This window comes from Pteropus vampyrus, unplaced genomic scaffold (assembly GCF_000151845.1).
Source record: "Pteropus vampyrus isolate Shadow unplaced genomic scaffold, Pvam_2.0 Scaffold303, whole genome shotgun sequence".
NCBI lineage: Eukaryota > Metazoa > Chordata > Mammalia > Chiroptera > Pteropodidae > Pteropus > Pteropus vampyrus.
In genome coordinates, this window is record NW_011889084.1 from 1838948 (window position 1) to 1851711 (window position 12764).

Consider the following 12764-nt stretch of genomic DNA (forward strand, 5'->3'; position numbering starts at 1 on the left):
TTGGTCATAAAAAGGAATAAGCACTGACACATGCTACAATGTGGATGAACCTCAAAAACATTATGCTCAGTGAAAGAGGCCGGATACAAAAGACCACATATTGTATGATTCCATTTACGTGAAATGTGGAGAATAGGCAAATCCACAGTCAGAAAGTAGACTAGCAGTTGCAAGTGGCTGGGGGAGGGAAGTATGGGAAGTGACTGATGATGGGTATGGGGCTTCTTTGGGGAAACTAGATAGAGTTTTAGAGCTAAGTAAAGATGATGGTTATACGACATCAAGAATACAACTAAAAACCACTAAAATGCACACTTCAAAACGGTTCATTTTAACTCTGGCATAAATGATGGACTTTGGGTGATAATGATGTGTCAATGTAGGTTCCTAACTGTGGTGGGGACATTGGGCCTATGGGGCACAAGGTATAAGTGGGCTCTCTGTACCTTCCACTCAAGTTGAACATAAACTGCTCTAAAAAAATAAAGTCTATTGTTTTAAATGGCAATTTCATGTATCTGAATTTTACCTCAAAGCAAAAACACACAAACAAAAAGCCACCAGAGGTCATTTAAAAGCGGTAACTGATGAGAGGATTCCTAAAACTCTCATCTATTCTTGGGCTGGTTAATAAGTGACACTTTATTACATATGCTATTGTTTTTAACTACGTCTGCTCAGCGGGCTGAACATCAGTGGCTGAGGAACTAGCAGGATGGAAGGAGAGAGTCCTGCCCCATGGCGAGGGCAAAAACAGGCAATGCTACACACAGGGCACAAACCGTCCATCCACGCTATATCGAACTTCAAATAACTTCTTATGTGACAAGTGATGTTAACCACACGGCGGGGCATGGAGAGAACAAGAGGGATTTGGATAAGAAGAAAGCCAATTTTAAGAAAAATTGTTAGACATTTGTTTACAAATATTGACCAAATGTCTCGAACAGATATGAGGTCCTATGCTAAGTGACACAAAATGAACAGAAATGAGTTGCATGACAATGACCATGAGACACAGAGGCTCACAGATGTCCCTTAGTAAGTGAATGGATAAACTGGAGTCCATTCAGACAAGGGAATATTTTTCAGTGATAAAAAGAAATGAGCTAACAAGTCATGAAAAGACATGGAGGAATCTTGAATGTACATTACTAAGTGAAAGAAGCCAGTCCAAACAGGCTACATTCCAGATGATTCCAATGCTATTACATGCTGGAAAAAATACAACTATGGAGACAAATTTATGGAATAAAAGATCCGTGGTTGCCAAAGGGTAGTTGGGAGGGATGAATAAGGGGAGCACAGAGGGTTTTTAGGGCAGTGACACTACTCTGTGTGATACAGTGATGGATACACAGCACTGTACATTTGTCCAAACACGTAGAATGCACAGAACCAAGCGTGATCCCTAAAGTGAACTGTGGATGTTAGTTAATAACAATGTATCGATCTTGGTTCATCAACTGTAACAGTGATGGTGATGCACCACCATCAATGCAAGATGTTCATATGAGGGGGAACTGGGAGGGGGACATGGGAACTGTACTATCTGTGTAAGTACAATTTTTCTCTTAAAACTTCCCTATAAAGTCTACTAATTAACAATCTAAATAACTACTTATGTATGAAAAACAAAAACGTGGAGAAAGCAGTCTAAAATGGCTCTTCTGAAAAAAATGATTTCAGCACCGCTGGTTTTATCTAGAACGTTTGGAAAACGGAAGCCAAAGCACCTGAACTAGACATTCCTGACCTGAACCTGGGTGCAGGTGCCAAAGGTTACCCTGCAGGATCCTACAAAGCTGCAGGCCCCACCTGTCCCTCACCTCCTCTACCTTTCCTTCTTCAAGCTCAGCCCTGATGGTGGCGTGGGGACCCTCGCTCCCAGCCATGCCAAAACAGAGGACCAGCTTGCGCAGGTGGAGGTTGGAGATCTTCCTACCAGGGAGGCCTACAGGGCAGTCTACCAGATAGAAAGCAAAAAGTGGGAAGTTCTCAGAGACGTTTTCCGAAAAACAAAAAAACCCTGAATGAAGCACTTGTCCTCGGCGCTGGCAATCGGCGCTGGCAAGCAGGGAGTTGCAGGCACACAGCTCTTCTTTTGTGGGGGGACTTTGCCCCAAGCAGTGACATCGCAACATGCGGGTGAGCACAACTGCACAAGAGGGTCCCCCTAAAACTTGAAGTGGGGTCCTTGGGCCCCCTCCATACCCCAGATGTGACCAAAGGTCATGGCCCTCAGTACTGCCCCAGGTAGCACCCACTCAGCCCGAGGAACAAGAGTAAAGAACTCGACTCGATGAGCTTCAGCTTCCCCATCTGATCTATAAATGAGGGTGACGGGGTCCACCGTGCCAGTCACTTTACCAACAGGGACAAGGCTACTCCAGCCCACCCCTCACAGTGGCCACCGGGTTACCTTGCCACCGGGGGTCTTCGCCCAGGATTTTCTCAATCACGGCCTGGCTGGCCAAGGCCCCGGGCTGCAGATCAGGAACACCGTCCCCACCGCCGAGCTGGCCGTTCTGCAAGGCTTCCTGGGCCTGCAGCTCCCTATGGACAAACACACCGGTTAGGGCTCTGGGGTGTGTCCAAAGCCCTTCCAGAAGGTGGGAGAATCACTTGGTTCTGTCACTTTACAGAGCCTCTCACATGTCACTGGAGAGGCTGGCTGCCTGAAAGGTTCAGGACAGGTGTCCTGTGTCCCTTGGGTGCACCCCTGTCCTGGGACGACAATCTTGACCCAGATCCCAAAAACTTCAGAGCTGCATTATGTTTAGTAAGGATTCTCCCTTCACCCCCCAGTGAGCTTCCATGGCACGTGAGTCAAGAGGAAGGAAACGTTATTTCATTAGAATAAAACCAAGGCCCAGAAAAGGAGCTGCTTTAGACCAGTAATGCCTGAAACACTGGGGAGGTGAGCTGGCTGCCCGCCCACCCAGCACAGGACACCCCACTCACCTGATGTCGCACACAGGCGGCCGCAGGTCCAGGGGGCCATGTGCAAAGGCGCAGTGCAGCCCATTCTTCACACAGTGGCCCCGGGCATCTGTCTCATGGATGCACGTGCCTGTCTTGTAATAGCGCAGGTGATATTTGCGTTCCGTGTCTCCAGTCGTTCGGTGCAGGTACGGACACCTAGGAAGCACAAGGGGTGATACGCGCCATCTAGGTCTTAGGGTCTGGGGACAACCCTAAGTGTCAACCTGCTCTTCTTCTCGTTAGCACCTGGCCAGCAGCTGGTTCTATTTTTCCTTCACTCAAACATCTGCTCTTACTAAAGGATTAACGTCACTGGACAGAGCAACCATCCCATGATTTGGAATCCTCCCCCAAGGCACTCAGACTCCTACAAATCCCTCAATTACACATGTTAGAAAAACACAACACTGAATTTCCCTGAAAAAATCATCCTTTATAATTTTTTGAATAAAGTACAGAAAAATAAAGTTCATCTCCAGGACACAGCTGAACTCTGAGCTGTGTCATTCATGTTTCCTGACAAGCATTATTAAATAAAGAGTTGGTGGCCTTGCCCATCTCTCATCCAGGTACCTTTGGGGACGCCCTCAAGGGAGGGAGGGAAGGAGCCTGGGGAGAAACACAGGGGCCTGGATATGGCTGGAGGAGAACGTTAACAGGAGATGGGCCAGGAGAGAAGCAGATGTGGGAGGGGGACAGAAGGTGTAGTGTCACTCAGGCCATGCACAGCCCAGAGCCATGCGCTCCCTAGGAGAGTCACACATGGCTTCCCACAGTGACAGTGGTTCACGCTGCAGTGGGGCGGAACTGCAGAGATGGTTTAGAAGGTTCCAGTATGTGTGGAACATGGAGACTAAGCCCACCTCAAGGTCAGTCCCGCCAGACAAGAGACACAAAAGGAAGGGAAGAGATATGTAAAAGACCCTGAATGGCGACATCCCCTTGAGCAGCCTGAGAAGGCAAGGGGCTCATTGCTGCAAGTCTCCAAATCCAAGGACAAGGCCCCTCAACTCCAGCGATGGCCTGGAGTACCACGTGAGGCTTGGGAAAGGCCCACTCCCACCCTGCCGTTCAGCAAGCTGTGGACCTGGGCACTGGGAGCACCTGTGGGGATGGCTCCCCACACAGGGCACAGATGGGTGGCACTTTGCAACCTGACGGGACTCAAAAGTAAAATCAGAAACGACTTAGTGATCATCCAGTTTAAACTCTTATAAGTTGAGGAAACAGAGGCTCAGAGTTCAGACAGCTCACCCCAGATCTAACTGAGCACCTGGGGTAGACAAGGCACAAGGCAGAGGTAAAGGACATCGTGTCAGGTGAGTCCCCAGGCCCCCTAGAGCTAACCAAACAAAAGTCAGATCAGAAGCCCATTGTGGGCCCAGATGTGCACCCAGAAGGAATAGAAGCAGGATCTCTAGAGATATTTATGCACCATCATCATGGCAGCATAATTCACAATAGCTTAAAGCTGGAAATGACTCAAATGTCCATCAAGATATGAACAAGCAAAATGTGGTCTATCCAAGTAATGGAGTATTATTAAGCCATGAAAAGGAATGAAGCACTGACACATGCTATAAGGTGGATGGATCCTTGAAAACATCATGGTAAGTGAGGGATGCCAGACACAAAAGAACAAATGTTACATATTCTACGTATATGAGGTCCCTAAAGCAAATTCAGAGAGACAAGAAGTAGAGTTTACCAGGGGCTGGGGAAGGGGAGAATGAGGAGGGACTCTTTAATGGGGACAGAGTTTCTGTTTGGGGTGATGAAAATAATTTGGAAATAGAGAATGGTAATGGTTGTATGACACTGTGAATGTAATTAATGCCACTGAAATGTACAGTTAAAAATGGTTAAATTTTATGTTTATATATTTTATCACAATTTTAGACAGCCCACTAGAGATAGACGGGGGGCAGGGCGGCAAGGAAGAGGGAGGAATCTTTTGCATATTTGTACTGAAATATAATAGACCTATAGAAAAATGCACAGGTCATACCTGGGCAGCTTGTGGCATTTTCACAAACCAACACACCTGATAAACCACACCCAGAGCAAAAGGACAGAACACAACCAGGAACCTGGGATCCAGTCAGATGAACACGCAGGGAAGGACGACAGCACTTTCTTGAAATGACAGAAACTAGAAACAAAGGCAAATGGCCACCAAGAGGCAATTCTTTCAATAAATGTGGTGAACTTCAGTGGAATACCAGCAGTTGTGACAATCACCAAAGAGCCATGAGAAAAAGAAAAAGTGGAAAATGGAGAAAGGTTGCAAGACAACTTGGCCCTATCTTTGTGAAAAGGAAACATAAAGAATATATAAATATGCATACAGCACTCTACGTGCCCACATACAACTGTTTCCCCTGTGTTCCTGACAAGTTCCAAGAAACGGTATTGGGAGATGTAAGTAAAATGGTCAAATGTTAAGATATTTACTATATTAAGCGTTGACAAGCCCTTGTCTGAAATCCCTACTACAAAGTTATATTTACATTTCAAGCTCCTCCAAGCCTTTCTCTGCATCTTTGAACAGTGCTGGTAAGTAATTTAGCTTCTGGCACCCAGGGAGTTGAGGCTGTTGTAGAGAACCCTCTGCCACGCCAGGGAACCTGATCTAGAACACAAAACCCTTCCCCCGCTTCTCACATAAATATATAGACTAATATCACTAATAAAGAACATGAAGAAATTAAGAGACCAGGAAATCGCAGAACTACAGGCTAGAGAAAGAAACAAAGAATTTACAAAACAGAAAATGCAGATGGATCTCAACCACTGAGAGGTCACCCTGCTCTAGGGCAGAACCCCAGAGTGGAACTGTGGAGAAGCAGACACTGTTGCCAGCAGAAAGGTAAAGTGTTGCAACCTCTCTGGAGGGAAATCTGGTGATATATATAATAAGCCTAATAAGCCCGCAAATGCCTTCACTCTCACCTACTGATCCCACTTCTAGAGACCTGCCCCAGAAACAGCTGGCAAAAAGAGGAAAAGACATCCACACAACATGATCACTGCAGGACTATTTGTCCACCGCCCAAGGCTGGAAACAACCAAAGTTCTGGAATAAATGACAAGGGAGATTGGTGCAGCTCTGAGGAAGAGGAGGATAGGTATGGACCAGGAAGGTGGGGGGCAAGGATACATATATATCTGCTTATCTCAATACCAAGAATGATGGAAGGAAGAAGCTACTGTTTAATGGGGACAGAATTTCAGTTTAAAGATGGAAAAGTCCTGGAGACAGATGGTGGTGACAGGTGGACGACAATGTGAATGGACTTAATGCCACTGAACTGTACACTTAAAAGAGCTTAAGATGGTAAATTTTATGTTCTGTCTGTTTTACCATAATAAAGAACAAAACAATTTACACTTATAGGAAAGCCACCATTTTACAAAAACAGTTCCAATTTGCGGAACTACTTATGCATTTACTATAAGTTAGGCACAAGAATTCCAGTCTGGGGTGAGGATATTTCCTATATTAAGCAGACCAGAGCTGAAGCAGCCGGAAGGTTTCTCTATAGAACCCACTGTGCACAGCTGTGGCGGGCGGGAAACCACCACCCCTGGCATCGCTGGCAGGCGGAGGGCTCCCAATTTCCCTAATGTTAAATCTAAATTTTCACTTGTTCCCTAGTGGTCCTTCAGGGTAGCCCTAAGCATGATTTTGTTTCCTCTCCTGTACCATCACCATGGCAATCAGAGCCAGGCAAAGGTCTCTCACTCCCCAGCACTAAGCACCAAACGGGCACTACTATTTCACTCAGGCCATGTCACTTCCTGCTTATTACATGACCTAAAACATGAATTGACCTTTAAATACTAGAGAGTGTTTAAAGGGAAGAAAATAGCTTCACCTTAAAAACATCTAAGAGGTGGAAGGGAAAGCCTCAGAGAGAAAACCCAGTGGTAAGGCCAGCCCCCTCCTGGGGCAGGGAAGAGGCTGAAGAGACCCCAAGGGTCAGCCTGACACCATGTGCAGAGTCCTCCTTGCAGCAAGAGTGCACTAAGGCATCCCTGGAGCCACCGTGTCACTGACTGACAGGGCCACTGCCAGCCCTGCAGTTCCTGTGACATGACCCAGTGTGATGTGCTGAATTCAAGGTGACACCTGTAATTCTCAAACCCATCCACAAAAAAATAGACACCCAAACAGTGTAATTAAAACAGGGCTCAGCTGACGGGACATGTCGTTCCACCACAGTGTTGCAGAACCACTAAACCAGGATAAGAAGAACATGCCAAGGGCTCAGGAGTGGCCCCTAATTCTCCAGGAGAACCTGAAATTGTCCCTTTCCCTATGGTAACTCTCACCTGAAACAAAAGTCAACCCACCAACTCAGTCCCATGGCAGACCAAGATCAGTCTATGTGTGAGACCAGGACAACCACCAAACTCAGGTCCACTGGGCATTTCCATCTGTGAACCAGGCTGGGCCTCAGCTCCCACACTGGAACATGTGTCAGAATCAGCTGGAGGGCCTGCTAACCCCAGACCATCTGACAGGAACCTTGGATCTACACGTGGGCAAGTTCTCAGGTGATGCTGATGCTGCTGGTCTAGGGCTGGACCCACTGGGCTGAGAAGGACACTCAAGATGACCCCCCTCCCAGTCCTCGGAGCTCAGGCACAGGTGGGAGAGCAGAACACAGCACAAAAATGACTGAGGTGCAAAATGGAATAGAATCAAGCAACCCGATATGAGTTTAGAAAATGGGCAAAAGTAGAAAGACCTGTATACTGCAGACAACTTGGGGGCAGAGTTAGAGATCAGGGAGTGGGGAGATGGTGAAAATGTGGGGGTAGTGGGGAGGTCAGTCTGCCCCCCCACCACGCACTGAGTGTGGGGGGTTGCTAGGTAACCCCTTGTTGACCACACCAATCTGTTCTGCCCTATTCTCTCCAGCCTTGGCTTCCAAGGGCTGCCGTGGACTCCTGAGCAGGACAGTGACCCCTCAATAGTCCCTAAGGTGGACCATCACCTCTGGCAATGAGTGTACCTCCTTCCTCTGCACCCACAGAGCTGCCACCCTCTCCCAAGGAACCACTCTGCAGAGGTCATGTCTCCACTGGTCTCCAAGGGGCATCTGAGCTCCCTATGCCAGGCACTTCATTTCAGTCACCTTCTCTGCCCCTGGCCCTTCACCCCAAGCAGGAAGGACTAATGTGCTGCAATCACTCAGTGTTTTTAATGTTTTCTATGGGTCTCTCACAGATCTGACTCAGTCACCTGATTGTAATTCTCTTAAGCTGACTAATTTGTAACTAAAAAGCATGTGCCTTCTTCTAGTCTATAAGCAGCTGACTATTGAATAGTATGCTCTAATGTTCTACACCTGTTCTTCCTTGGCTTTCATCTTACCCCAAAAACCCAAGCAGGGTTCACTCATAAGATCAGTTTAAACAAGTTTACAACCATTCTGAAGTGAATGGACTTCCACCTAAGCCTCAGATTCTGAGACACCCGACTTTTAAAAATTAAATACTGCAAAAGCATCTCTCCAAAGAAAGATCTGACTAAACACAAGTATGATACAGCAGGCGCACAAATCCTCGGACACAGTTTTCTCTACGTCAACAAGTTCCCACAAGCGCACCCAGATTCACAGGGAAAGTCCACTGAAGCAGACATCATCCACCCACCGAAGGGCTTGTGCCCCCAGATACTCCAAGTGCAGTGAGGAGGGAGGGATCTATGGGGAGAAATGGCAGGGAGCCCTAGAAAAAATAAGGCAGATTTCTAGTCAACCTGGAAAGTTACACCACATAACAGGGAGGGCCCATTTCTTATTAAAAACAAGAACATTTTTAACTGTGGGAGTCAGGGATAGCATGCCTAGGGCAAAAGGAGGATTAACAGAGAAAAGAGGACATTTACTTCGTACACAGGTTAGTTGGGGACTGCGTGAATTGTTTTCCAATAAAATAAATCCGGGGCAGGGGGTGGGGGGAGGCGGGGAGGTGCTGCTCAGGCACCTGGGAGGGTTTTCTTCTTTTTAAATGTCAAAACCGACAGCTGTAAACGCCCGACCAGCGTTAAGAGGTGCGGTGTCATGTAGCGGCAGGTGCAACCACACCTGGGTTCCAGGTGCGAAGACCAGGATCGGCCCTGACCACTGCCTGCGCAGAGAGCAGGACCAGAGGGGTGCCTGAGGCCTTCCACACCGGATGCCTTCTCCCGGGGCAGCTTTCAGAATGTGGCTGGACCCCCAAAAACTTCCCGACAGGAGTCGCTTTCTTGGAATCCCCAGCCTAATACCTAGGATGGATCCACACAGGTGGGAACACCGACCCTGTGGCACTGGGTCCGGCTCCAAGCTCCAAGGCGGTTTCCTGCACCGCCTACTCTCTCTGGCAGATTTAGGGAGTGCGCGCACGGAGCAAAGGACCCTAGCAGTGCAGCTGCACGGCTGGGAGACCAGTTCCCACGGGGGCGGGGCTGGGTGCACGTGACCCGGACAGCCAATCGCTACCCGCTCCAGGGAAGGGGCGTGTCCCCCAGAACAAAGGGCAGTGGGAAAGGGAGGACCACCGGACGCCAGCACAGAGGGGACCTCCCTCGGCCAAAGGGGTACCCGCTGGACGAGGTTAGGGGGTGACAGCGGGGGAGGAGGCCACAGAAGGAAAGGTGGAGGGGGGAGAGTGACTGTCCGCCAAGGAAAAGGGGTGACACAGGAGTGGGGGGATAACAGCAGGAAGCCACCCAGAGGTGATAGAAGTGCGACCGTGAAGAATGACTGCTTGCCAGTAAAAGGGATGACAATGGGGCAGGGAGCCATGGGAGAAGGGGTGACAGTAAGGGGGGAGGGTGACTAAAATGCCTGCCAAGGTAAAGGGGTGACAGCCAGGGATGCCCACAGAGAGGGCTAGATGACAGAGGGGGGCCACCCAGAGGTGACAGTGGGAGTAGGGGGCATGACATCAGGGGAGAAGCCACTGAGGGAAAGGGATGACAGTGAAAGGGGGAGGGTGACTACCCACCAAGAAAAAAGGGTGACAGTGGGGGTGTGACAGTAGGGGAGGGTCCACAGGAGGAGGGTGATAACAGGTGTGCTGACCCTCCTGAGGTCCCCATCCCCTCCTACTCAGCCCCATGGTGCCCCCAGCCAGGGCCAAGAACAACACTGGATGCTTATGTCACCTGACTGAGGGTTGACTGAAGGGTCTTTGTTACATATTCATGTTTTAAAATAATAGGTTGGTAGTACATATGCTCAAAATAGAAATTTCAAGAACCAATGAACTGAAATAAAAGGAAGGCCCCATTCTTGCTCTGAAAGGTAGTATCTATTTACAAATTCCATGACAACCCTGTGTGCACCAGAACATGTAATTAGACAGAAATTCCAGACCATTCCATTTGTGGGAGATGGGATAGACCCTCGCCCATAGAATGAGTGGTAATCACTAAGGAGAGATCCCCCAGGGAGATGGCTGGCTGTCAAATGCATTCTAAAGGGCTGAAGCAAGTTATCTGGTGCTCAGTAGAAGTTACAAACAAAATCTTTAATAAGACACATGACTTACTGTGTATAGATGTACACAGGAACAGAAAATGTCAAACATTTTGGTTCCACTCATCCTGTTTCTCAATGATAACATGCATGCCATTTAGACTACATGTTAATAGTTTTATAATAAATAACTGCATATCATTTAATTACTATTTGAGCCAGATTAAAATGACCACCTTCAAGAGTGCTGCAGTGGCAGCACTCTTCATCCTATAAGAACTGGATACCACCCCCAGGCCCAGCAGGACATCCAGACCCCGGGACCAGAGACAGCTGTGAAAACATGCTTTCTTTTCATGCATTAAAGTCATCATTAGTGAATACTGTCACTTAGTCCCCCATACTTGACTCTGGGACAGGGTCAGACAAGTCACTGAATCCCTGCACCAGGGTCAAGCATTAGGGGCCCCCCTGGACTACTGGACCCAAGGTCCAGAGAGGCTACTGACATGACCAAGGAAACGGGGGACCTGATACCAGGCCGCAGCTAGGCAAAAACATCTTTCTTCTGAAGACCCATTTGCAGAATAGGGCACTTTTCAAACTTTACAGAAGTATAGCAATCTTAACCAAGGTGGAGCTGGCTACATTATTTCAACGGGTTTCAAGCTACCTTAACGACAACACTATGTAATTAGCTGGTGTTCAACTAAACACCTTTCAGTAAGTGTATAAAATGTATCAAATCACCACAGATTAAAAGTTGATTCCCTGGCTTAAGCATTTTGGACAATGAAGGAAAACGCTCCACCTATCTTTATGTACGGTGGGATGAAAACTGTCTTCAAAAGGGAGTATACCTGGAGAATCATTTCCCTTCAGAGGGATCAGGGGATGGACCTGAAGATTTCTTCCAAATCAAACCCTAATCCTGACAGAAGTTGAATAAGTTGTTTTCAGAGGGCTCTAAAGCACAGTGATGCCATTCCACCTCCTGGCAGGAATGGACAACCCCTCCTCACCTCAAACAGCCCACAGAAAAAAAGCAAAGCCTCCGGCTACCAATTTCTGCTCGTTATATGAATATACAAGCTGACTGTACTTCCCATTTTCCCATTCTACATATTTCAAAATAAAGACATCTGTTCATAACACCATTAGGAAACTTATATACATATGAAAAGGTCTATCCAAACAAAATCTTGATTTCTTAAACTTTAAAAGTGCTACATAACACTCTGCAAATAACTTTCTTATAAATTATTTTTTAAAAATTAAACATGTAAACAGCATGAAAGGAAACATTCCATATACATTTGCATAGTGTAAACAAACATTCTAACAAGCTCTTGTTACAAAAACAACCGACAACTACAAAAATAATCCTAAACCTGGAAGCTGTACCTCATTAGGGCCGGTTCTAATGTAGGAAATTTGGAAAACTCTGTGGCAATCGAAAGTGGGAAGTGAAGCAAATTCGGTTTGAACCATGCAAGGGTTATTCCTGAGACACACACAGCCCTTCTTCCCACACTGGTCTAAAGATAGAGAAATGCTCCGCTCCCCCCACCACCACCAGTCCTAGTCACGGAAAAACTTCAGAGTAAAGACAGGATCCCCTGTACAGGTGTGCTAGGTGCTGAAAAGAACCAGGGGTCTGCCCCGCGACCCCGCGCAAGGCAGATCCAGGGGCAGAGCAGTTGGCGCTGCCCACCCCTTCCCCCTTCCCCCCACATACACACACACTCACTCGTCGCCGTCGGGGCACACGCCGCTGGCCTCGTCGTACTTGGAGCAGTACACGTCCGGGCTGTAGTTGAAGGTGCCGTCGCGCCTGCGGAGCGGTCTGCGCCGACGCTGATTTAGGAAATGCCAATGGAAACAGGTAAATGGCCTGTGCTGGGTGCACTTGTGCTGCACAAACAGGGAGCACTGCTCTGTCCTAAACTCCTTTAGATACCTAAAAAGACAAACAGCGTTGCGGGTCGCTTCCGCCGCCACCGCCGCCGGCGGGCGGCCCGGGGACTCGTGGGTGGGGGCCGGACACGGCGGGCCCAGAGCGACGCGACCCCAGGCGCGACCCCCACTCCGAATCCAGGTGGCCCCAGGCTACCGCCCCGCCTCCCCATCCTGAGCACAGGCGCGTTTCCCGCACCTCAGGCGCGACATCGCGACCCCAGGCGCGCCCAGGATCCCAAGCCCAAGTGCCATCCCGACCCCAGGCGGTTCCTGACCTCAAGCGCAGCCCCCCATTTCGAACCCCAGGCACGACCCCTCACTCCAAGTCTAGGTGGCCACCCCCTC

General features: G+C 48.4%; 1 protein-coding gene across 1 annotated transcript in view; it reads right to left on the reverse strand.

Annotated features, from left to right (window-relative positions):
- LOC111730224 (putative E3 ubiquitin-protein ligase UNKL) overlaps positions 1-12629 on the reverse strand; it is a 43424-nt gene extending 30795 nt beyond the window's left edge. Inside the window, exons 1-4 of the mRNA XM_023521467.1 lie at positions 12616-12629; positions 12211-12546; positions 2965-3141; positions 2423-2556 (exon numbers count right to left, since the gene is read on the reverse strand). Of these exons, the coding sequence (XP_023377235.1) occupies positions 2423-2556; positions 2965-3141; positions 12211-12546; positions 12616-12629 (661 nt within the window). The remainder of the gene's footprint in view (positions 1-2422; positions 2557-2964; positions 3142-12210; positions 12547-12615) is intronic.
- Between the last annotated feature and the right edge of the window lie 135 nt (positions 12630-12764).